The sequence below is a fragment of the Molothrus ater genome, chromosome 26, assembly GCF_012460135.2.
Source record: "Molothrus ater isolate BHLD 08-10-18 breed brown headed cowbird chromosome 26, BPBGC_Mater_1.1, whole genome shotgun sequence".
NCBI classification, from domain to species: Eukaryota; Metazoa; Chordata; class Aves; order Passeriformes; family Icteridae; genus Molothrus; species Molothrus ater.
Genome location: NC_050503.2, coordinates 4574012 through 4600059, shown reverse-complemented (window position 1 = coordinate 4600059; position 26048 = coordinate 4574012). Strand labels below are relative to the sequence as shown.

The following is a 26048-nucleotide window of genomic DNA, read 5'->3' as shown; positions in this document are numbered from 1 at the left end:
AATTCAGAGGTACAGGATGTCCAAAGCAGTGGGGTCAACACAAGACTGACTCCATCCATCCCATTACCTGCTGGAAGCACCCTCAGCTGACTCTGCTGTCCTGTGGCACACAGAGAAACCCCCACTGAGGGAAACCCATGAACCAGCACTTCCAGCTGCCTCTTGGCACCAAGCTGGAAGGCCACAGCTTTTTATTTTTATCTCAGCACAGTCTTTTCATCTGAGGCAGTGCAGCTCCTTCTCTTGGGTCTCTCCCACCTCCCTCCACCTGGGGCACCCACAGGATGCTCCCAAAGGAAGCACCAGACAAGGGCAAAAAACCCAAACCAAGCCAGACAAAGTGCTGAGCTGCAGCTGGGAGCACTCAGAAGATCTCCAACACCTCCAGACTCTGCTGCAAGAGCTGCTCTAAGAGCTGATTTAGGGACCTACCTGTGCTGGACTGCAGCGAACCTGCTGCCATCCCTCAGCTCAGCACTGCTCCTGAGCCTGGGCTGATCCCCACAGTGCTTCCTATCTCATTTTGATAAGAGCCCCTCAGCTCAGCCCTGCCTTCGTGCCTCCCCTGCTCTCTGTCCCTCCTGCCAGCCCCACTCTAAGGAAACTGGACAATGCTAAGGACAGGACTGGGATGGGAAGGGGAAACAGGAGCTACAGAAACATTACCAACGAGCACACAGCAAAGAAAAAAAAAAATACAAACAAACTGAAAACAACAGCCAGCCCCCAAAAAGCACAATAAATTCCCTTCCAAAGCCTCGAGCACCAGGAACTTGGAGGCAGAGGTGTGGACAGGCACTGGGTCAGCATGGCCACGTGTCCATCTGGGTGAGGACTCGCCAGTGGTGCTGCAGAGGTGCCATGCAGGCAGCTGGGACATGCATGGACATGGGGACACGTGTGTGCAGGAGGGAGGTGCCCAGAGCTCAGCACTGTGGCACAGGCTGGCCCAGCCCTGGCAGTGCCCAGGGCCAGGCTGGACAAAGCTGGGAGCAGCCTGGGGTGGAACTGAGTGGCCTTGAAGGTGCTCCCAAAGCCCAACCAGCCTGGGGTTCCATCACAGCATCTGCACCAAGTGAGGAGAAGCTGCCTCACCTGCACCAACCAGCTCCTTTCCCCTTGCACAGCCCCTGGCTCCCAGCAGGAGTGGTTTGGCACCAGAAAACACCAGCTCCAGGTGTGGCTGGAGCACTGGGTGCTGGGCAGGCTGCCACACTGCATCTCCCCACCCAGGAGCTCCCAGCTGGGGCGCAGGGCAGCACTGGCACAGCCACTGCACTCGGAGCTCAGCCCAGAGGGCTCCAATTTCTCTGGAAATCCAGGAAAACCCTTCTTCTGCCTTGCCAGCACTGGACACAGCCTGTGCAAGGTCCTTGAGGATGCCAGCAAAGGTGGCTCCCAGCATCCCCACTGAGCACAGACAGGGCTGGGGCTCCCTCACTGTGCCCAAGGGCAGCTCTGGCTCTCCTGGCTGTGCCCAAGGGCAGCTCTGGCTCTCCTGGCTGTGCCCTAGGGCAGCTCTGGCTCTCCTGGCTGTGCCCTAGAGCAGCTCTGCCTCTCCAGGCTGTGCCCAAGGGCAGCTCTGGCTCTCCAGGCTGTGCCCTAGGGCAGCTCTGGCTCTCCAGGCTGTGCCCTAGGGCAGCTCTGGCTCTCCAGGCTGTGCCCTAGAGCAGCTCTGGCTCTCCAGGCAGTGCCCTAGGGCAGCTCTGGCTCTCCAGGCTGTGCCCAAGGGCAGCTCTGGCTCTCCAGGCAGTGCCCTAGAGCAGCTCTGGCTCTCCTGGCTGTGCCCTAGGGCAGCTCTGGCTCTCCTGGCTGTGCCCTAGGGCAGCTCTGGCTCTCCAGGCTGTGCCCTAGGGCAGCTCTGGCTCTCCTGGCTGTGGCCTAGGGCAGCTCTGGCTCTCCAGGCTGTGCCCTAGGGCAGCTCTGGCTCTCCTGGCTGTGCCCTAGGGCAGCTCTGGCTCTCCTGGCTGTGCCCAAGGGCAGCTCTGCCTCTCCTGGCTGTGCCCAAGGGCAGCTCTGGCTCTCCAGGCTGTGCCTCAGCAGCTGCAGGCAGGCAGGGGGGGCTCAGGGAAGGGCCAGGTGCCCTCTCCTGCCTCCCCAGCAGGACAGGCTGGTCAGCAGCAGGTTACCTGGGGTCTGGAAGTTGATTCTCCTCATCTCCACAGGATCCTTGGGGTGGTGGGGGGCAATCTCAGCGTTGTTCAAGAGGCACTTGGTCCGTGGCTCTGAATCTTTCCGTTTGCTTCACAACAAAGCCAAAAAAAGAAACAAAAGAGACCAGAAAGAAAAAGCAGCTTAGCTTCTGGGCCTTGTGGTCTCAGCTATTTCTCAGCTACTCATGCTCAGGCACGAGCAAAGCTCCCACAGAAAAGCAAAGGTGCAGCCAAGGGTGCAAAGTACATAAAACATCAGAAAAGGGATGAGGTTTGGAAGGCTTGCCAATGCTATGTTTTAGGGGTTGACAATGGCCTGGGAGCCCCTCAGCAGCTTTCAGGTAAGTCTGGAAATTCCCCCCCTTCTCCCAGCAGCAGCACAAACTGGCAGCCAGGAGCAGCTGAGGTGCTGTGAACTCATACCTCACCCTCCCTGCTCAGAGCAGCCCCCACTGAACTCTGCAGAGCAAAAAATGTTCCAATCTGGCCAAGCCATTTCCAGCCTGAGAGCACCAGAGCCAGCAGAATCGTTTGGAAAAGTACAGAATCTCCTGGCCATGACCTTGGGTTTTGAGCTCTGATATTGCTGTTGGCTTGTTCAGGAGCTCTCAGAGCTGCCCTGCTGCAGGCAGAGAAGTCAGAGCAGCAGTTTTCAATCTTCTGTGAACTGCAGAACCCTAAAAATGTGGGTTCAACAAACAGTGTAGACACATCCTCTCCCAGCACAGCTGTGCCTGCTGAGATCCACCTCTCCTTGCCAGGCACCAGAGCCTGCTCCAACCCGCCAGCTGAGCTGCACATGGAAGTGCTTCCTAATATATTTCCCTCCAAATGGCTTAGGTTAGCTTAGGCAGCTGAAAAAGTCTTTGCTGACCTGGCTCATTCTCCTTGAAGAGAATTTAGAAGCAAAGCCCAGTGCTGACCTAAAGATGTGATAACTCCTAGCACAGAAGCAGTGATGAGCTGCTGCTGGGAGCTGAAGCTCTCCAGAGGGCAGAGAATTTGGCCCCCACCCCGAGGTGGGAAAGGTGGTCCCAGCCCTTCCAGCAAGGGGCTGTGGAGCTGCTCACCTCTCCTGTTCAAGCCTCCAATCATCTGCCTGCAGCAGCAATGGCAATCACTTAGGCAGACAGGAGGTTATTCAGGACATTTTTAGCTGTCTCTTGATGTCATTAATAGCCAGAAGAAGTGGTCTGAGCCCTGCCAGCTCTGCATGGGGCAGCATTTTGGAATGACACCACTTTGCAGTTTGGGTTTATTTTTGCTGCAGTTCTGAAACTGCTGTTAACAGTTCATGGACTGAACCCATCAGTTACTTTCAGTGAAAGCTCTTCCAGTCTTGGAAATGCTTGGGGAAAAGCCTCATTTCTGCAGTCATAAACAGACTCTGTCAGAAGCCCCTGGCTGAGGGGACAGAGCAGCTTCTGCCACAGGACAAGGCCAGCCCAGCTGTGAGAATCCTGCTCGCACTGTGCCACTGGCTCAGGGACAGCCCGTGTGGAGCAGCCAGACATGCAGAAACCCACTTTCACCTCTGACTGCCACACAAATGAGAGCTTCTCTGCTCCATTAACCCAGCACTTTATGAGCCATTTACTGTCACTGCTGCTCAACCTGAGAAAGGGCTGTTTCATTTAGGAATGGACAAACAGGAGAAAGCTGGGCTTGCTTTGCTTTTTCTGCCCCAATTCAAACATGGTCCCAGCTAGTCTGACGTGGGGTTTCTGTGAGGACAGATCTAGAGGTGGGAACTGCACCAACAAAGCCCCAACACCACACAGCAAACACTGCTTAACACACAGCAAGCAAGAACCCGAATAAATGGCAAATCTGGTGCTCTTACCTGTCTGGTTTGCTGTCCAGGAAAGCAGTAATTGGAGAGAAGACAAGAAAAATGCTCAGGTTAGAAAGGACTTGCAGAGCTAGGGGGAAGCATTTGCTCAGCTCTAACCCTGGCAGCAGAGGTGGGAGCAGCAAAGCCCACCCAGCCACAGGGACACCAAGCAGGAGCCCTGAGCCCTGGCCCAGAGCAGCCTCCCATGCTGGGGTGCAGAGGGCACTCTCCTGTGCATGAGGGAACACACAGGTCAGAGATGGAGCAGGGCTGGGAGAGCTCTCCCCACCCTGGGAACGAGCTGTCCCAGCTAGGGACACCTCTGCTGGCCATTGCCACCTTTATTGACTTTGCTCAGCCCCTGCTGCCCCCTTCCCTTGCCCTGTGTGTGCTCAGGGACCCCCATGAGCTGCTCAGAAAGCCAAGGGAAAGGGAGACAAAAAGGGGTTTTCCCTTCTCTCTCCTGAAGAATCACACCCTGCTCCTGTCTCCCAGCTCCAGCAGAAAACCAGGCTGAGAGCAGTGGAGGTCTCTGCTGCCCCCCAGCTCAGGGGTGCCTCCCCTGCATCCCCCCCGTGCCCACAGGGAGCAGCAAGGCTGGGTCCTGACACACTCACTGCCCAAGGGAGTGTCTGTGGGACAAGCACAGCTTTCCTGGGAGGGCCATGGGGCACCGTCTGCAGCAGCAAATCCCTGCTAATCCCTCCTGCGCTGGGCAGACTCTCCCATCCCAGCATTTGTGCCTCAGGGAAGGATTTCCCCTCAGGAGCAGGACAGAAATCCCCTTTAGGTCCCTGGGGACACTCAGAACCATCTGAGGTGTGAGCAGCTCTTACTTTTTGTAGAGCAGGATGGCGATGACGATGCAGATGATGAAGACCACGGCCAGGACGGGCCCAATGACCCAGATGAGCCCCTCCTCACCATCAATGATGGGCTGGGGGTCGGGGTTGTCCAGCTGGATGGGGTCAGAGAAGGGACTGGCAGCATAGGTCTGCAAGACAGGGAACAGGGTGGAACACAGCTCAGAGGTGGGATGGGACTGAAGAGGGCCAAGCACAGGATATTCCACAGGAGGAATTGCTGGAGAGGACGTGAGCTCTCTGCAGCACAACCCAAGTGCTGCCAGGGAAAATGCCCTCTTCAGCCCAGAGAAAATGCCCTGTTCCTGGGCATCCACGTGAGGGGTATCTTCCAATGCTCCAGTGAGACAGAGCACAGAAAGATCACACTCACGTGAGGCTGCAGCCTGCCCTGTGTCTGTCATTCCTGCTGCTTCTGTTCCAGCACAGCCCTGAGCCCTCACCACTGCCACAAACACACAAACACTTTCCCCAAGCTCTCACGTAACCATCTGGATTTTGACAGTCAGAGGGGATTACAGAGCAAGAGGGAAGGGATTAAAACAAGAATTAACGCTTGGTCTGGTGAGTGAAAAAAACCAACCCTGACAAATAAACACAAAGTAGTGAAACACTGTGTGTGTCCTCTGCTGCCTCTGCACCGAGCTGGGTTCTTGAGGAGGATCAGAGGCACATCCAAACCCTTCAGAGTCCTGACAAAGGATGAATTCCCATCCTACACAGGAACTGAACAGCACAGAGAACTGGCACGGCCTGCTTTGGGAGAGCAGCCAGGGACAGGACAAGAACAGGGGCTCTGCCTCCTTGAACTCCATCAGTTCTGAGCAGGCTGGAATGCTGCTCCACACTGAGGAGCTGCTGTGGATCCAGGCCACTGGGAGTGAGTCTGCAGCACCTTGTTCTAAAGCAGAAATTACCTCAAGCTGCAGTAATCCGATTGAGAAACCCATTCAGGAGCGTGTCAGCCTAATCCTTTAATATCAAATACACAAGTAAATATTTACAGGGGAAAAAACCTCTGAAAACCCTTAATTTCCAATAGCTTTCTGCTACAATTCCATAGGGGGATTTAAAAACAACAAAGTATTAGGCTGTTTCCTATTGTGTGTGAGGGAGGAGGCAGGTAAATATTAAAATTGTTGTTTTCATAAAGCCAAGTACAGCCCCAGTGAAAACAGCAGAGATGCTGAATTGGTAGAGAGAACTTGTAGTTTTCCATAAAAAAAAATGGAAACCTCTGTGCTTGAAGAGGAACTTAGCAACGCCCAGAGTGTGACATGCTCTAGGAGCAGGATGTCTGGGGCCATTGCTCTGAGGAGTTAAGAACAGCCTTTAAAGGAAACTACTGTTCGAAAAGGGGTTTGACCCAGGGCTCTCTGAACTCTTGTGCTGTCCTGAGGGGACAGCTCACTGTTCCTCCCCATTCTGGACTCCAGTCTGGAGCCACAAGTGTGCAAGGTCTGCCCACAACAACTGGGACAATCACAGCTCCTCTTGTCCTTGGTGCTTGGAAGAGACAAATGCAGGCACAAGCACAAGCAGCTCATCGAGCACAAGAGCCACAGCTGGAAAGAAAACCCCCTCCAGGATGCCAGGAGGGCTGGGGCAGGGAGCAGAAGAGCAGAAGGGCCGGGGGAAGCAGGCGGCACTTACGGCCTCGGGTTCCTGCAGCACGGCCAGGATGAAGAGCACGTATTTCTGGCCGGGCTCCAGGGCTCTGTTCTCAAAGTTGTCGTAGTGTTTCATGTCCCCCAGGATGAAGTGGGAGGGCAGGGAGCGGAAGCGGGCGGCGATGTAGGGCCGGGGGAAGTCCAGCTGCCGCGAGTGCCGCAGGCTCCGGCGCCGCAGCCGCGCGATGTCCTGCACCAGCTGCGGGGGCACAGAGCACCTGAGAGCCTGCACGGGAGCAGCAGGGAGAGCCAAACCCCCCTCCCAGCCTGGCTGCTCCCTGGCTGCTGTGAATGAGGAGCACAGGTACCCCAAACCCCCTCCCAGCCTGGCTGCCCTGAGTGAGGAGCACAGGTACCCCAAACCCCCCTCACAGCCTGGCTGCCCTGAGTGAGGAGCACAGGTACCCCAAATCCCCCTCCCAGCCTGGCTGCTCCCTGGCTGCCCTGATGAGGAGCAAAGGTACCCCAAATCCCCCTCCCAGCCTGGCTGCTCCCTGGCTGCCCTGATGAGGAGCACAGGTACCCCAAACCCCCTCCCAGCCTGGCTGCCCTGAATGAGGAGCACAGGTACCCCAAATCCCCCTCCCAGCCTGGCTGCTCCCTGGCTGCCCTGATGAGGAGCACAGGTACTCCCAGCCTGGCTGCCCTGATGAGGAGCACAGGTACCCCAAACTCCTCTCCCAGCCTGCCTGCCCTGAGTGAGGAGCACAGGTACCCCAAACCCCTCTCCCAGCCTGGCTACCCTGAGTGAGGAGCACAGGTACCCCAAATCCCCCTCCCAGCCCTCAGGTCCCCATCCCATTCCCGCTGTTCTCTCTCCCCCTGAGCTGAGTCCAGCTTCAGCCACACTCACCTCCTCCAGGTCCATCTCCTCAGGGCTGCCCAGGGGGTTGAGGAACTGTCCCCCCCGGGACTTCCTCAGAGGCACCACCACAATGTAGAAAGCTCTAAATGTTGGGAACGACAAGAAAAAACAGAAGGAATTAGCCATGGAAGAAGGGAGAGCACACACACTGATGGGAGTTTGCACAAACTGCCCCACTGGCTGGAGCCACTTATTCTGCATTCAGCACAGCTGTTGTTCCTGGAAAGAGCTGGACTCAGTGGCAGCCCCATGTCTCCTTGTGCACTCCCTGCACACTTCTTTGGCTTTCCCTGCTAGTTGTGGAAGTGCCTCCAAAAGGCAACAGTCAGGAAGGCTGGAAATGCAGGGATCACCCTCCTGGTATTGCCCCTGGGGCTTTGTGGTGCTCTCCAGCAATCAGGGCTGACCCCCAAAACACAAACTCAGCCCCCCACCCCTGCAGTTAAACAGAAACCTACTGGACAGGCACAGAGCTCTTCACATCGGGGAGAATCACCACCACGTTGCCATCAGCATCAGGCTTGTGGGTCACCTCTGGCTTCTTGGACAACATGTCAGCAGCAGTCCAGGCTGCAACGTTCTGCTGCAGCCCCCCCATGCTGTTGCCCTGGTTCATCAGCACGAAGTTGTAGAAGGTGCGGGGCCTCAGGTGTGTGATGAGTTTCTTGGTGGTCCGGCCGTCCACGTCGACGTGCAGCCCGTTGTACTGGATCTGTGGGAGAGGAGGAGGTTCTTCCCTGAGCAAGGCTGGTGCTGCTCCAGCTCCTTCCTCCCCATCCCTTCCATGTGCAGGGAGCACAGAGCACCCAGCCCTGCAGAGCTGGGGCACGCACGGGGGAAAAAACTCCTGCCCTCCACTTGCCTTGTACGGGGTAGGAGAGTTGTAATTCTCAGGGAACTCCCAGCTCAAAAGGACAGATGTCTTTGTCACCATCTTCACCTTGAAGTTTTTGGGTAAAACTGCAGAGAAAAAAGTGAGGAGGAAGGGGAGAAAGGAGAAGAAAAGGCAGCAGAGGGAAGGAAGAGCAGGAAAGAGAAGGAAGAGAATGTCAAGTGCTGGAAGAGGGGCCTGCCAGGCTGGGTCTGGCTGCGGCTGCAGGAACTGAAGGGATTGCTCCCTCCTCCACTGTGCTTGAGTTTTGCCAAGGTCCATCTCCCAGTGCTCCCTGTCCCCATGCCTAACCCCAGCAGGGCACGTGGCTTTGCCCCCACACTCTGGGCCTGGGTGGCTGCTGCAGGAACGAGGTGCTGCCTGGCTGAGCATGCTCAGGTGAAGAAAAACCCATCCCAGGTCATGGCTTGAGGGTTTGGTTTTTTTTCTTTTTTTTTTTAGTTTTTGCTCTTTTCTTTTGGCTGCTTGCAAAAGCTGAAGAAAATGCTCTTCCCACCTGTACAGCGACTGGCCCCCCCCTTCAGGTGCCAGTGACAGGAGGTGTCCGGACTTAACTTAGAAGAAAGCGGTAAAAGGGACTTACCTGGCCCAAGGCAGAGAGGAGCGGAGGGACTGAGTGTGACACCAGAGTGCTTTGCATTTACTCACGAGCCTGGCTGAGCCCGGCCTGACCTCTCCAGCTCTCTTGCCTCACCAGCCCCGGATACAAGGGGAGAGAGGGAGGAGAAACCGGTGAGTCCTACCTTGGTCCAGCTGGAACGTCCGATACTGGACGGTCGGGCTGTAGGGCCCGGGGCCTTTACTGGTGTGAGCACGGATTTTAACGTCATAGGCGGTGTTGGGTTTGAGGCCGTTGAGGGTGTACGAGTTCTCTGGGGAGGGGGGCAGCTCTTTTTCCAGCAGGTTCCCGGGAGAACCGGCTTCCCGGTAGGCCACGGTGTATTTGACGATGGCGCCGTTCCTCTCGGCCAGCACGGGGGGCAGCCAGCCAAACTGCACCGACATGGATGTGACATTGCTGGCCTCCAGGATCTGGGGGTACCCCTTGGGGATGTCCTCGGGGGTGCTGAGTTCCTGCACGGCTTCCTCCCCGAAGCCAGCCCGGCTTTTCACGGCCAGCTTGAAGACGTAGGTGGCGCCCTTGTGGATGCTGGTGGCGATGTACTTATCCTCCAGAGCTGAGAACTCCAGCGTGGCCAGGGGGGCCACGTCCTTGCGGCCAAACTGCAGCCGGTAGCCCAGCACCTGGCCCTCGGCGCCCAGCGGGGGCTCCCACTTCACCAGCAGAGTGTTCTCCTCTGTCTGGTGCACAGACAGGATGGGCTTTCCTGGGACTGGGAGAGAAGAGAGACACAGGAGCTGCAGGGACTCTTCAGCTGCAGCAATGTTCCAGCTGGGCTCCACGGAACCCCAAACTGCTGCCACCCTGCACAGGTGGATGGGCCCTAAACAGTTTGGGAAATGAGGAGCACTGCCAACATGTCAGCTGTGAGCTGCTGACACATTCCTGAATTTATTTTCTTCCCTTTGTTCAGGATGGAAAGATGTACACACAGCTCCTCCCCCATCCCTGGACCACTCATCCTCCACCACTGGGAAGAACAGACTCAGGGGTCAGACTCCCAGCCTCCTGTCCCAGCTGCTTCCCAGGGCAGGGAAAAACAAACCTGGAGTCTCCAAAGTCCCAACCTCCCTCCCTCTCTCCATTACACAGCCCAACTCATGCAGAAAGAGCCTGGAACAGATTGGCCCAGGCTGGGGAGTCCAGAGCAGCTGAGGGTGAAGCAATGAAGGATGGAAGGAAGTCTGGGCAGCCCCAGGTCCTGAGCAGCAGGCACAGGGCCAGCTCACACGGCTGGCAGGCAGCTCATCGCCCACTTGGGTACAGAAGGAAGCACAGGCAGAGGAGCCAGAGCCCAAAATGTGTGTGAGGCAGAGGGCAGGGAGAGCTGCTGCTCACTCTGAGCTGCTCCTCTCCTCTGGAGGAAGGGAACTCACAGTGCTGGTGCATTTTCAGTGAACTCCCCCACGTCTGGGGGTTCTGGGGAGCTCAGCAGTGCCATGTCTCTGCCTAATGAGCCCTGGCACTGGCTGACTGCTAAGCAAGCCCACAGCCACAGTTAAATGACACGTGCAGGCCCAGAGATCCCCGAAGCCAGAGAAAGCAGAGCATTAATTCCAGCAGCTCACGCGTCATTGACACTCAGCTCCACTATTAGAGATCTAATTTCCTTCTCTCCGCCTTGGTATTATTCCTCCTGGTTGGACAGGAGGAGAGAAAATGGAGCTGGGAGATGTCCCACAGCAGGAGCCTGCCCAAGGGGTGAGGGCTGGAATGCTGGAAGGAGGGAGCAGGGCAGGATTTGAAAGGGTCACACTGGGGAACTCTGCCTGCTGCCTCCACTGACACCTCCTTGGGGATGAGGGGCTGTCTCTGAAACAAATGCTGCATTCCTTCCAAAGTGCCAAAGAATGGCAGGGAGAGCCAGCCTCCTCCCCTGGGAATGCCTAAGGAACACATTAAAGAGAAAAAGAGTGCCATTACCTTTATGTTTCAGTTTTTATCACAAACGTTACTGTAATCAGCTGAGCTTGAAAGTATTACATCTGCACAACAAATATTGTTTGGAATAAAGGTGAGAAGAAAGTTCAGAGACGGGGAAGTGTTTTATTTTGCAATTGGTTTGGACAGTAAAGGAGAAAATTAGATGTATTATTGTATTTAAATTCAGCCCCCAGCCCTGAATGATAAAGAAAGAAATCTCTCCTCTCAGAAGGTGTATTGACTCAATACTGCAAAGAAGGTAAGAATGTTACAGAGCCATTTGAAAGATTTTTTTTTTTAAATAGCTATTTCAAGTCAGGGGAAATTGAGTTTTGGGTAATAGCTGCTGTGCTGGAGAAAACATCCCTCTGTGACTGATCACCTGCACTGCAAATCCTAATGGAAGAGATGAGGGAGGGTGACAAGGGAGCCAGGCAGAGAGAAAGGCTCCAGGAGAGGAAAACAGAAAGGGCGGAGAGCCTCAGGAAGGAGGAAAGCAGAGAAGCAGGAAGTTAGGGAAGAGAAACACGGGCAGAACTGCAGGGGAAGGAGAAGAGGGTGAGTGAACGAAAAGGCTTTGGCTGGTACGTGCAGGCAGAGCCCAGATCCCAGAAATGGGAGCCAGGAAAGGTCAATACTGTCAGAGTTTCTCCCTCCAGCAGTTCTGAACACAGGGGATGTACACCAGACATGATACCAGAAGAGAAGAGTGGGCAGGACAAGCACCACTGTCTGCCTGCTGCTCCTCAGGTCTTTGCAAGTCACCACCCTGAGAGCAGACCTGTGCTGTCCCCAGTGTACCTGCGTGGGCCACCTGGCAAAGCTGCAGCCTCTCCAGTCACTTTCCCTCTGATGCACTGGAATGTACAGCCCAAGACACTACAAGGGACAAATTATCCTCTGTTTTGTTTCTGGGTGTGCCTGGGCTTTCTGAAGCACTGGACAGAAAACTGTGACATTTGGTGAGGGCTGCATGTGAGGAATGAAGGTGTTTCTGCCTCCCTACATCTAATTTTGCCTTCGGGGCAGTCTGGCTCTTGCTGCAAGTCTGTCCTTTGAGAAGGGGGTGGGATGAAAGAAGCCGAGTGTGGAGAAGCCCCTTGGCTTTAGGGAAGGGGTGAATCACACTGGCTGAGGAAAAGGCTCTCACCTGCACCCTTGGTGGTGACCACTTTGGGTTTGCTGCGGGCACCATCTCCCTTCATGGTGTAGGCGGCCACGGTGATGGAATAGGCAGTCTCGGGCTGGAGCCCAGCAATGATCATTTCCTGTTTGCCAGATGCCAAAGGGAAATCGTGTCAATATTCAGACCCACACCCAAGAGCAGCTCTCTCCTCCTGGCAGGAGGCTCAGCCCTTTTCCAGCATGCAGGAACACCAAATCCAAGGGCACGAGACACTCTGGGGCTTCTGTGGGAAGTGGCAGAGGGGGAGAGCCCCATTCCCCTGGAGAGCCACTCACAGCTCTGCAAACACAGCCTGGCTCTGCAGGGCCCTGTGCAAGGCAGCCTCCTCCAGATCTGCCTCTCACACATTCCCTGTCTTCACACAAACCACTTCAGCATCCAAATGCTGTCGCTCCCTTCAAAGCTTTGCTCTCCACTGTGCGGCCTCAGAGGAGGCTCAGAGGTTTCAGGGAGATTACATTTTTTTTTTCACCATTACCCCTCTCTTCTCTCCTCAAGAGATATTTTTAATGCTTTCATAATATTAAAGGGATTGCTTGAATGCAAAGTGCAAGACGACACATTCTGCTCACGCTAAAGCTCCCTGCTAAATCCCACCCCCTCCTTCCCATCCTCTATCAGCCTCCCCACACCTGGCTCCCAGGAGCTTTTGTTGGAACACTGGCCTCAAGAACAGCCCTTCCCCAGGAGGGATGCAGCCTTTCAAAGGGCTGTGTTGGAAAAGGAACACCCGTGCTAAATCAAACAGGATGACAGCACATGCAGCAGGGTTTTCCCCAAGGCCCCAGAAAGGAGGGAGATGGGAATGTTGTGCATGTTTTATGGCTTTCCACTCTCCTCACCCCTTTGTGCATTCAATATTAAATCTCAGGGCAGCACTTGGGAAGAATTTGTTAGTCCTGAAAATAACTATTTCCCCTGATGGTGAGCTGGGAGTGGAACAGCAGAACTTTGGAACAGTGGGATTTTGATCAGTGACTTAGAGGCCGTCAGTTGCAGGGACAGGTCTGGCTTCTGGAAGTCAAGAAAATTGTTCTGCTCTCACACCTGCCACTGAGCTTTATGAAGATTTTAGGAAAGGGGCTTTGCCTCCCTGAGGCTCATTCTCCATCCCTCAAAGGGAGGCCCCTCACTTGTGCAGGGCACTTGGCAATGCCCAGGAGACACAAACACCACCAGTTTAGTTGTGTGTTATCTCAGAACCTTGCCATTCCAAGAAGAAAATGCTTTCTCCTACTCCTTGGTAGCTGGAGGATTTTGGAAAACATTTATCATTTTAGCAGAAATAGCAAATGCCTAACAGCCAAGCTGATTTGAAGGTGCTTCAAAAGGAAAAGCACCAATAATGATTCAGTGCTTTGCATCAATGAGTTTCTAAAAATCTTGGCCCTTTGAGAGTACAAAGCATTTGTTCATGCCGTGGTAGCTCAGGACTCATGGATTCTGTGCTCCCAGTGCTTCCCAGGCTATCTTTTTCAGACACAGAGGTTACAAAGCAGCCCATCCGAGCTCCCTGGTCTGGTGGAAGGCGTCCCTGCTCCTGGCTGGGAGTAGAACAAGATGGCCTTTAAGGTCCCTTCCAATCCAAACTATTTTAGGATTCTCATCTGTTCAAAGCAGTCCCAAATTCAATATGCCATCTGCTTCCCGTGGAGGAGCAGCAGACCCATCTTTCCTTCAGAGCCAAAGGGAAAACCCTGTGGGATTGCTGCGTGCTGACAAACGACACGATCACAGAGGGGCACGGAGCAGTGACAGGGAGGGGACAATGCATGGGAACACCAAAAACAGGCTCTAAAACAGGCACACTTGCACTGCAAAAAACAAAAACAAAAAAAAAGGAAAAGGAAAATATAAATATTACACCACAACAGGAAGTGGGAGAAGGGAAGAGGCAGAACCAGCATGGGAGGGTTTTGATGTTTTTACTTACGTATTCAGCAGTGTCATCCGTTTCCCACTGGGCAGAGAACAAGAGAGGTTTGGCACGTGAGAATACAAGAGGGGAAAGAAGGGAAAGACAGAGACACAGCATGAGGAAGGAGTCCCTGAGCAAGCAGCCACACAAGGTCAGAAGTTACCAGGCAAGCATGAGGGAAGAAGTAGAGTGGGAGAAATTAGTAGATTCCACTGTGGCCTTGGCCTGAATTAACAGACTTCCCAGACACAGCAAGGATGAATGGATGGATGGATATTTATCTATCTCAGTGCTGGGACAGCAGCTCATACTCTTCCACAGCAACATTGTCTGGGAGCACAAACGAGACACAGAGGTGCGGCAGAGACAGAGGTGTGGCAGCGACACAGCCACATCTTGTCCCATGTCCCCTTTTGGCCCTTCTGCAGAGTCACACTGCCCAGAACAGCCACATCCCCCCTTCCCCAGCCTCCCGAGGCTCGCCCAGGTGAGCCCTTACCTGGGCATCAGCCAGCATGATGTCCTTGATGTGGGGCAGCCCCCTGGCCTCGCCGTTCTCCATGCGCACGTAGTGCACCTGGTAGCCACGGATCTGGCCGTGCTGCCGGCTGGGCACCGGCGAGCGCCAGAACACCTGGATGGCCGAGGAGTTGAGCACCTCCACCTCCACCTTCCGTGGTGGAGCGCTGGGCACTGCAGGGAGGGAGGCAAGCCAGGGGGCTCTGGTCATTGGGGGTCGGAATTCCAAAGTCTCTTTTCCCAGCCCGGCACTCGAAGGAGTCAGAGCTCTTCAGTTCTCCGTCTCAAGGTTGTTTATTGTTCTTTATTGATAAAATTTTTTCTCCTGTCCTGCTGAGGTCAGTTCAGCAAGACAGCCCAGGACACTCTGCCTGCCCCCAGGGTGGTGTTATGTCTTTATACTAAATACCATGTATACAATGTTTGCAATTACTTTCCAATACCTATCACCTGTGTTAGACAGTGAGCTTCTACTCTAAACCAATCTGTGAGTGCCACCATCACAGCAGAAGATGGAGGCCAAGAAGAAGAAGGAGAAAGGCTGGACACGCCCAGATCCCTCCATCTTGCCCTCTGGACCTCCATTCTAGAAACCCCAAAATCTACTTTTTCACCCCCTGATAAATTCACTATCGTTCTACTTAATTTTTTGTGGCTTGCTGATCTTCATACAAGGTTGGTAACTTGCTCCATGGGTCATAATCAAAACCACAGGGGCATTTTGGGCTCTGTGCCAGGTCTCTGAGCACCCTGGCAGGGCTCTTGGCTGCTCAGGACAGCCAGAGGGATTTCCTGGGTGCTGACAACTGGGGGTCTGCTGGGAGCCTGTCCTTGCTCCTCTGGGCTGTGCACACACTGGATTTGAGCTCTGGGAGGAGACCTGAGCACCCCATCACCTGGCACCGCCCTCCCAGTTCTGGGGGATTGTGAAGTTCTGTGGGACCTGATCTGCACAGCCTGGACACGGGGATGGTGTCACTCTTCAGAGCCATCAGAGGGCTGAGTGGCATAAAGCACACGTCTTTACTTCAGACAGCTCCTTTTATACATTGCTCTGATCCAGGTAGACCTGATTGGTCATCTAATCAATACATTTCACCTGACTGGCTAATTAACACCCATTTATAAACAATCTTATGAGAATAACAAGAAAACAGGTATTAGGAGAACAACACCTGCAGGTTGTTTTTAATAATAAGCTATCATTGTTTATCTCCAGCTCCCTAAATTCTCCCAATATTATTTGAAGTTCTACCCTCACATTGAGGGTGCTCCTCTCCCTTCATACACCCATTCATGCTTTTCCCTGGTTTTATTTTACTGTAGAAATACCAGGAAAAGTCAAGTCTCTGAGTGGGGTCACTGAACTGTTGTCACTTAAGGTTTTTGAAACTTTAACAGATTCCTCCTTTCTATGACTGACAAAAGCTCTGACTTAAGGAGGAGGTAGTAACAAGGAATGTGTGGGAAGAACTCTTTAATACTTTAAAACATGTGCTCCCAGGCACAGGGTGGGATTCTTGGGGCTGTCCCATGCAGGACCAGGAGCTGGACTTGGCTGATCCTTGTGGGTCCCTTCCAACTCAGGATATACAATGATTCAAGTTCTGGCAGCAAAGGTTTTCCTCAGAGCAAAGGTTTTTAGTGCCTTGGCTGCTCCTGGCTCAGTGAGAGCATCTTTGCAGGGGGAGTCAAGACTCAGAGATATTAAGACCAATCCAGGGGAGGGGAACCCTACAGACCCCATAAATGCAGGGGAGGAGAACCCTACAGACCCCAGTGCTCAGATAGCACCAGAGGATGGTGCAGTCAAGACTTGGAGATATTAAGACCCCATAAATGCAGGAGAGGGCAACCCTACAGACCCCATAAATGCAGGGGAGGGCAACCCTACAGACCCCAGATAGCACCAGAGGATGCCAGATGATGGGGTGGTGGCACCAGGTGATGGGGTGGTGGCACCAGGTGATGGGGTGGTGGCACCAGAGGATGCCAGGTGACGGCACCAGAAGATGCCGCACAACTCAGATCTTGGATCCCACTCCAGCTCTGGCCTGGCACCACTCAAGAGCCACGGGAAGGGCCTGGCTGTGAGATTGCTGATGGGAACAACCCCCTGCAGGGACAGGAACCCCCCCAGCAGAACCCAAACCCTTCTCACTCACCATCTTCATCCGTGCGCACGATGACCGGCGAGCTCTCCGGGCCCGGCCCCACCTCCGTGTGAGCCACCACGGTGACGCGGTACTCGGTCCACTTCTCCAGGGACTCCAGCAGGATCTGACTGGTGGTTGGGGGGATATCATTCACCTCCTTTAGCTCCGTGTCCTCCGAGTCCAGCGCTCGATAGTGGACGCTGTAGCCGGCCAGGACGCCGTTCTGGCTCTCGGCCGGCGGCGGCCGCCAACTTACCAGAATGGCGGTGGAGCGGGTGCTGACACATTTTACATCTTGAGGGGGGGCAGACGGTTCTAGGAGGGGGGGAAAATTCAGGAGCAGGGAAAAAAGGGAAAGAAGGGGAGGGAGAAAAAAAAACAAACAAAAGATGGGAAAGATAAAAGAAAAAAAAAAAGGAAAATGATAACAAAAAAATCTAAAATAAAACGTACGAAAGTTTGGTTTAGGAAGATAAAATTAAAAGAGAAGAGAGCTTTTTGTTGTTGTCTTTTTTTTTTTTTTTTTCCGAAATGAAGAGGTTTTTTTTTTTTTAAAAAAAAAAAAGCCAACAGAAATTAAATGGGGCATCAAAACTGAAATGGTGTAAAGCAAAGAACTAAACCAGCAAGCGGGCCAGCCAAGAGGGGTCCTGCTGCTTCCACTAAGCTGGCACCAGCTACACACCCAGCTGCACCCTATAAAAACCCTCTCCTTTGGCTCCCTGTTTTACAGCAGCCTGGCAAATCCTGCTCTGGCTGGGAAAACACTTTCCAACCTCAGTCACTGGGATCTTGAATTTCTTTGAAGGGATCTGTGAAAATTAAGTAAGAAAAGCAAATCTTTTGCCAGGAGGCTTAAATTTAAGAGTCTGTACCTCCAGATGGAAGTGATTAGCTGTCCCCAGACTGGAAGAGGCCAAATCCCACAGCAGGAATGCCCAGGACACTGCCAAGCCATGGTGTTTAGAGAGGAGGGTTTTGAGAAAGCACTTGCAGAAGGAGGGAGGCAGTGGGTTTGGTGAGGTATTTGTGTATCCAGGGGATTTTCCAAAGCAGCACAGGTCTAATTCCCACTGCACTCTCTGCCTGAACTACACCAGGGCGTTTCTGGGAGAAAACCTTGGGAACTGTGGCCCTACCCAGGCACCTTCTCAGGTTGGCAGCAGGAGGGTGACCAGGAGGTGGGGAAGGTAGAACCCACAGCTCTCCCTTAAAGCTCCTCTGGTTCCATCCCCTGCCCTGGGCAGGAACAGCTGCCACCATCCAGGGGGCTCCTTCCTGGCCCTGAACACTTCCAGGAGCTGGCCCACGCTTCTGCCTGTCACTAAGGACAACTGATCAGCACAGGGAAGCAGAGTGTGATCCATTCTCAGGGCAAATCAATAACTCCAATATCACCCAGCTGCAATAAAGAGCTTTTAAGCCTCTGCAGACAGGGCAGGAAACTGGGGTTGACTCCCAAGCCCCCCAAGTATCACCTGCAAGAAGCAGTAGGTCAGTGCTGGTCACTGCTTCTCATTCCTCTGATGCTTTTCAATCAACAAAAAGCTCTTTTAGAGAGGAATGATTGTTTTCAAGCCTCTAACTCCCATCCTTGAGTCAAACCCAGATGTTTAGGCCCAGTTTGCCTCGAGGACTCTGCTAAATCCAGTCACACCTAGCCCAGCTGGCACTGGAGTGAGAGCCACACACTTTCCAGGAGACAGAGGGAAGTGGCTTTTCAAAAAGGGCAGAGATAATCCCTCCACTGCTCTCTGAGCACCCTGCCCAGTAGGACATTTTGGGTGTTTTCCTTCTATTTTTATGCACTATTGCTGTCTTTAACCTGGCAGAATGGCCCCCTTCTCCCCAGCACTCCCAGTGAGGAGGCTGACAAGCCCTGGCCATGGCTGGCCACGCAAAACAACACAAAAGATGTCAAATGAACCAAACCGAAAGGAACAAACTGGAAAATAAAACACAAATCAAGCCAATAATTTGAAACAAAAAGAAAAAACAAAACAAAACAAAACACCAGAAAGGAAATCATAATAATAAAATAATACTGATATAAAAAGTGACTCCTTCCAGAACATTCCCAGTCTGTTTACCTACCTTCCACGCTTCAACTGCTAACTTATAAGACTTTCTTACAAGAGAACAAGAGGAACTGAGCTACGAGGCCAGACCAAGCTCCTGGTGGGTTTCTGCACATGACTGGCTTTTAAAATGTCACTCTGCTCATGATGATCCCCCCAAGTCCTCCCCCACCAGCAGAACCCCAGCTACTATTGCAGAAATGGCAATTTTGGACCCCAATCTGTTCTCTTTTGCTAAACTGTCAGCACAGAGAGCAGGAGAGCACGTTCCCAGATCTCCTTCCCTCTGGCTCTCTCCATCTGCTGTGATTGCTGCACCTCTCCAGGACAGAGGTGCACTGCTCATCCCATGTCCCAGAACCAGCTCAAGGATGGTTTCAAGGTATGGAGGGACAGACTCAGCCCTCTCCCATTGCTGCCACGGTGCCGTTCCCTTCTTTTTTTGGTCTTCATCAGAGGCTGGGCATATTAAAAATCCACCTTTCCTGCTTAGTTCCAGCCAAAGCCACCACAGCTGAGAAACCCACTGCAGAGAGGGTCTGACCTGACCTACCCTTCATCCTGCACCTCATTCTGAAAGCCCCAGAAGCAGAGCTCAGCTCCAGCTGGCACTGGGCTCACTGTCTGCGCTGCCACGCTCGCTCACTCACCCTCTACGCTCCAGCACAGGGACCTACTGAGAGGCCCTGGGGTGAGGCCTCCTTTTGGGATGGTTTTGCACTTTCTCTGGTCAAAAAGGCACGGTTGGGGGTGGGTGATGGGGGAGAAGGCCCAGGTGCTGCCCGGCCCCCTCCCCGTCGGAGGAGAACAGCCAGGGGTGCTGGCTGGCCACGCTGGACACGCCTCTGGGAGCTCATGGCCCTGTTCCCTTCACAATCCAGCCCAACCTGTGTGACCCTGGGGACGCTGGGGACAGCGCCAGGAGCCCAGTGCCACCAACCCCGCTGGGGCTGCGAGCTCAGCTCTGCAACCAGCCCCTCCCTGGGCTCAGCCAGGAGCCCCCAGGCAGGAGAGCTCTGCCTTGGCCTGCTGGCCGGTTCCACCAGCCTTTTGGGACCCCTCCCCACCCTCCCAGGGCTCCAGGACATCTGGGAGTGTCTGCAGAGCCACCGGTGGTGAGCCTGCAGCCACAGGGTGGACTGTATTTGTGAATCTGCTTGAGACCAGCCAGTACTCACCTGAGCTGCACCTTTTACATGCTTTAAAGTTGACTGTCCAAGCCACAAGAATGACCCTTACTGACCTTGCACAATATCATGTTTTTTAACCCTTTAGGTACCACAGACTTTGGGTGTTTCATTCACTTCGTGTTCTGTGAGGAGGGGGACAGGAGGGAGAGCGGAGCTACGTGGGGGGAAATCCTTCCTTGGGCAGGAACAGAGGGTGAGAAAGCCCCGTTGTTCCTCTACGCCTGCACGTGCAGCCTCACAGCACCCACCCTGCCACCCCTGCCTGCTGAGCACGCTTTGCCCTCTGGAATTTCCCAGTGGGAGAGTTGCCAGGGAGCCTGGGAAGGTCATGGCTAACCAGAAAGGGCAAACCAGCTTCTCCCAGCCACGAGAGCCTGTCCGTTTTACAAGCTATGTCTCTGGTACTTGAAGAGTTAAAACCCAGCTACTTCAAGAAGAAAAAGATACTTTACCTTTAGTTTAATGGATTTTACTTGGGTTATGATGCTCAGGAGGAGCCACCCTGGCAGGGAGGTGCAGGGAGGGGCTGCCACATGCGGGTGGGTGCTGGGAGGGGACAGCAGGAGCAGAGGGGAGAGCGGGGAGAGGCTCTGTCACTCCAAGGACAAGATGCCATCGTGGGGTGACATGGCCCAGCCAGGGACAGGGACAGCAGGGAGCCGGCTCATCGGGTGCAGGGCATGCAGGCAGGCAAGCAGAGAGCAGAGAGAGAAGAAAGAAGAGGCATGGAGCAGGCCAAGGAGGAGCTGAACGGAAAAGGAGCTGAGGAGGGAAGACACAAAAGCCTGTCCCGAGCCAGAAGGTCTGTGAGCCGAAGGATGTCACCCGGAGCAGGGAGAATTGACTCGTTCCTCCAACAGCCAGCCAGGAAAAAATGTTTCACCGTGTTACAGGACACTGACAGCTCCCAGCTGATGTTCTTAAGAGCATTAAATTAATGACTCTCCCTATGAAAGCTGAGCTACAGAGAGAGAAACCCGTCCGTGTTCTGGGCAGATGCCAAGTTAGAAAAAGCCCCAAAGCCTTCCCTTTTCCCAGATCCCCTTTTCCTCACCCTTAAGGGACAAATTTTCACTGAGGCCTACTGCCAGCAGCTCCCACACCCCTCTTCCAGCTTGTTTTATTGAACCAGAAAGCACAAATCCCAGACCATCTTTGCCTCCCGTCCCCACAGGTCTCAAGGAGAGAAACCCCTTGGAAAACAGAAGCAGAGTGTAAGTTTAACACTTATTTTTCAGGTCCTTTCAGTTCATTTCCCCCACCCCACAGAGATGCTCCCTCTGACAATACCACACTGGGATCAGAACCAGCAGATGTGCAGCAGAGTCAGGAAAGGATTTTCCTATGAAACGTAGAGAGAGTATGGAGAAAAAGAAAAGAAAGAAAAAAGGGGAAAAACATTTGAAGGAAAGAAAAACCAAAAAATCTTTGAATGGAGTGGAGGCCTGAGAAAGCCCCAGTAAGGAATTCTGTCTATGCAGAAACAGACTCCCCTTTCTTCCCACTCCTCAGGGGACAGAAAGAGAAGGAGACAGGGAAAGGGAGAGACAGCAGGATGTGACAATTAAAAAGCCCAGCCGACAGCCTGCTGCTCCCCCTTGTTAGGGACTCTGAGGGATGGGAGCAGGGCTCTCCCCCCTCACACTGGTGACCAGAGCCACTTCTGAGTTAGTTCTGCTCCCGGCTACTCCAAACTGCAGCGGAGTGATTTAGTAGAGATGAGAGGAGACAGAAAACACAAAGAACAGCTGCCACAGCCACTCATGCAGTGAAAAAACACCTCATTTAAAAGCAAAGATCTGTGAAAAGCCCAGGTTGAAATATTGCCATCCAGGGTTATTGTCCCCAGGGCAACAGCGAAGGGAGACAATCCATTAAACTAAAACCAGCACGTTTTGAGTTGCATACACTCCATCCTGGTGTCATCAGCATCCCCCTCCCAGCCTCCACAGGGCTCCTCTCTCCCGCTCTGCTGGAGCCCAAACGGGGCCATTCCCAGAGCTCCAGGCCTTCCTCCCCTTGGCTGTGGAGGTGCTCATGGACAAGAGCATGGGGACTGCTTCCCCGAAGGCTGGGGAAGGCTGGGCCTCTGAACAATCACCTTCCCTGCTCCTCTCCCTCCCTCTTCCCCACCGTCTCCCCTTCCTGGCAGCACTGGGCCTGTGTGGGACGGCCTGGCTGCGGCTGCCATCCCTGCCATCCCCTGAGCATGCTCAGCACCATGGCCAGCGTGGCCACCACCAGAGGACGGTGCTGCCCAACCCCGGCACCCCAGAGCCCAGCTCTGCTCCTGGCTCACGTCTCAGCTAGCTGGAGCGGCGAGGGGAGAGGGGAGCAGCTCCCAAAGGTGTCCCCCCTCCCTGGAGCGAAACGGAGCCCCCAGCTCTGTCCCCCTGTGCCCACCATCTCTGGCTCCCTGACCGTGGTCCCCTCAGAGAAGGGTGGGAAAGGAGAGACACCTACTAGACTGCAAGGTGCGCTCTCGGACCTCCGGGGTGAAGGCCCCCAGCCCCAGGGCCGAGCGGGCGGCCAGCCGGAAGACATACTCAGTGTTGGGCTTCAGGCCTTCCACCGTGAACGAGGTCGTGGGCTCGAAGTTCTTCAGCACCTGGGGATGGGCGAGGGGGGAAGAGAAAAATAAACCCAAACAACAGGCAGCAGAGGTGAGGCCTGCCCAGAGACACTGCCCTGCTCCCCTCGCTCCACAGCGGGGCTGGGGAGCTCCTCGGCCCCAACCCTGCTGCACTTTGGGCTCACCTCCTTGCTGTGGTCTCCCTCCTTGTAGAGGAGCTCGTACTTCACTATGATCTCCTGGCGTGGGGGGCTCCACGACAGCACAATGCTCGTCTCGGTCTTGGCTTCTGCTCGGAAGTTCATCGGCTGCCCGGGAACTGGCACAGAGAGGGAGCCGATGGGGCAGAGGAGGCAAGGTGAGAAACAGGAGAAACCACATTAACTTGGCTGACTAGGAGGCTCTTGCCCTGTTTTCTTCAAAGCCTGTGTGGGAAGAGCACGTCAGCAGCAAAATGCCACACTGCAGCGTGGGCAGGTCCTGCCTCTAAAGCTGTGGAGCTACAACCCACTGCAGGACTCCAGTGTGAGCAGAGCTGCTGGAGATGGAAGAATCCCAATGGATCATATGCCTCTTTCTCAGCAATGCAGAATACAACCTTTCCCATCAATCCCAGTATCACAAGATTCTGGAAGTAGGAAGCCCATGAGCAGCCCATTGAGGACACAGGGTTTCCTCCCATACCCCAAGCCAAAAATGTGCTGGGTGACAGCCTGTGGTAAAACACCTTGCGTTTGCAGCTCAACACATAAGGCTCATTCCCCACTTATCTCTGACAAAGTAGTTCCTGGGTATTTTAGGGAGAGTTAAAGTGTCACCACTACCTGGGCAGTTTTACATCTGTTAAAGACATTTAGAATCATGGAATGATTTGGGTTGGAAGAGAACCATAAAGCTCATCCAGTTCCCTGAGCAGGGACACCTTCCACTATCCCAGGTTGCTGCAAGCCCTGTCCAACCTGGCCTTGGACACTTCCAGGGATCATGGGGCAGCCACATCTTCTCTGGGCAACCTGTGCCAGGTCCTCCCCACCCTCCAAGTAAATAACATCTCATCTAAACCTCCAAATCCAACCAACAGCTCTCCCTCCCACAGCCCGGCTCAGCCACACAGGTGCTCACCTCCTTGCTGTGTCTTAACCTGGATGGGGTCGGACAGGGGCCCGTCCCCCACGGAGGTGAAGGCCAGCACTCTCACGGTGTAGGTCTCATCCTCCAGGAGGCTGCCCACGGTGGTCAGCAGGCTGTCATCCACGTTGTGCTTCTGCCAGTTGCTGACGGGCTGCTCGGGCTCCATGGTGTAATAGACCCGGTAGCCTCGGATCTGCCCGTTGGGCTCCACTGGTTCCTCCCACTGGATGATCATGGTGGTGCTGCTCAGCATGCGGCCCTGCACGTTGCGGGGGGCACTGGCAGGGGCCTGCTCCCCCGTGCGGGTGACCACTGACTCACTGGGGGGGCCCTGCCCGATGCTGTTCACTGCAGAGACCCAGATCTCGTACTCGGAGTTGGGGCTGAGGCCCCCGATGCTGTAGCGCGTGGTGGTGATGTCCTCCTTGATCTGGTAGGGTCCATCCTGGCTCTTGGACTTGTACTCAATGACATAGTAGGACACGGGGTCTGGGTTGCCAGAGTCCCAGGTGATGGTGATACTCGTTGCTGTTGTCTCTGTCACCACTGGCGTCCCAGGAGCCTTGGGAAGTGCTGAGAATCAGGAAGAACAGGCATTTAAAAAAAACACAGATGCTGAAATGGCACCTAATTGGTCTGGTTAGGGCTGCAGGAGCGGGAGGCACAGCACCAATCCCAGCAGCTCAGGGAAGTGCTGCTGGAACATGAGGAACCTAGTTATCCACTCTATTATCCTCCTTAAACTGCTCCATCAAAGGCAAAGTGTTCAGCTAAACATCTGGAATCATTAGCAAGGCTTCAGCTGCACATCCACCCTCCCGGGGCAGGGAGGGAGAGCAGCTCCTCAGCTCCCTCCCAGCACGTGCTCACATCTCTCTGCTGAGCCTCCACGGGCAAGGAATGACACAGGGCAGGCTCTGCTCTCCAGAACAAATCTCCAGAAATGCTGGGAGGGCTTCCCCTCAAGGCACAAACTGTGTTAATCCCCATCTCCCCTCTCCCTCAGCCAGGGAGTCCCCCCTGAACCTGCTGGGACTGATAGGTGTTCTCACTTCACCTGTTCTCAAGCTTCATGTGCAGTCCTCACTGCACACTTCAGACCCTTTTCAAGCCTCCTTTGCAACTTCTTCTTATCATGGAATCCCAGAATGTTTTGGGTTGAAAGGGGCCTTAAAGCCCATCCAGTGAAACCACTGCCATGGGCAGGGACACCTTCCACTGGCCCAGGTGGCTCCAAGCCCTTTCCAACCTGGCCCTGAAGCCTGACTTCTCTAGGCCTGGTCACAGTAAAGCTCAAACTTCTCCTTTCACCTTCTGCCCGGGAGAGCTCACACACAGGAACAGTGCAGGGAACAGGATCCAAACAAAATTACAAAAGACAGAAGGTACCAGCAGGGTGAGATTCCCATGTGAAGAGATGGGAGAGTTGGAAGCAGAAGCAATCTTCCCTACACATCAGCTTTTTAGATTGAGGGGGTAAGACAGGGAAAAAAAAAGAAAGGAAGGAAATACTGAGGAAAATAAAGAGCACCTGAGTCCAGCCCCAGGCATCCTTCTGCTGGCATGAGAAACTCACTGCCTGTGCAGCAGCTCAGAACGGGTGTCATGCCAAGATTCTCTAGCCCCTACTCATTCCTCCTGTCAGACCTTCCTCAGACAGATCACTGATACAACAGGATTGCTCTTCCTCATCCCTCCCTTTCTCCTAAGTGTTTCTCCTCTCCCCCACCCTTGGATCCTTTCCCACCCCACCTCTCCCAGATCCCTCATGGGCAACACCAGCACTTGGAGCAGACAGCAGCTCACACAGAGCTCTACACTCACCCAACCTCAGGGGTTCCTGCTTGGGTTTAATACTCCCCTGCTGAGGACAGAATAGATTGAAGATGGCACCCGTGCTCCTCCTGGGAATCACTAGCTGGAAGCTGGGCTTATTCCCCATCTTGCTGAGGCAACAACGGCCACTAAGATGCTGGAACTAAGCTCTACTGCAAGGGTGCACATGCCAGAGATCCTCAGGGCCTTGGCTGAATCTCAGGCCTTGGAACAGGATGGCATGCAGGCTCCAAGCCATCCAAGGCTCCTTGCACAGCGCCCAGCCAGCCTCATTTGTCAGGACAGACACAGCATGCGGGGATTTGAGCCACAGTTTTCTTCATAACAAGCAGCTCAGGTGTCCTAAAGCCAGGGAAGGTCTCCAACCACCAGCTTCCCCTCCACTGTGGGTTTCCCTGCGTGGGGGATCCCCGAGGACATGCACAGATCCCAGCATGGGGCACTCATGCTGCACAGGTCTGCCCTGCTGCTCGTGCTCACAGAGCTCCACGTGTACAACAGGAAAGGACAGGGACTGACACCCCTGCAGCCAGGTGCCCACGATACAGCCATGGTGTCCCTGCTCATGCACACACATCCCAGCTGATCTGGACATGCAGAACTGTCCCTGTCCATGCACACACATCCCATTTGTGCACCA

The 26048-nt window shown here is 54.2% G+C and overlaps 1 protein-coding gene across 1 annotated transcript in view; it reads right to left on the bottom strand.

Annotated features, from left to right (window-relative positions):
* PTPRS (protein tyrosine phosphatase receptor type S) overlaps positions 1-26048 on the bottom strand; it is a 69811-nt gene that overhangs the window by 20245 nt on the left and 23518 nt on the right. Inside the window, 14 exon segments of the mRNA XM_036399395.1 lie at positions 2130-2242; positions 3997-4008; positions 4824-4981; positions 6504-6719; positions 7374-7467; positions 7844-8097; positions 8248-8345; positions 9021-9611; positions 11973-12090; positions 14426-14619; positions 16611-16916; positions 22333-22477; positions 22627-22760; positions 23564-24145. Coding sequence (XP_036255288.1) covers positions 2130-2242; positions 3997-4008; positions 4824-4981; positions 6504-6719; positions 7374-7467; positions 7844-8097; positions 8248-8345; positions 9021-9611; positions 11973-12090; positions 14426-14619; positions 16611-16916; positions 22333-22477; positions 22627-22760; positions 23564-24145 — 3015 coding nt within the window.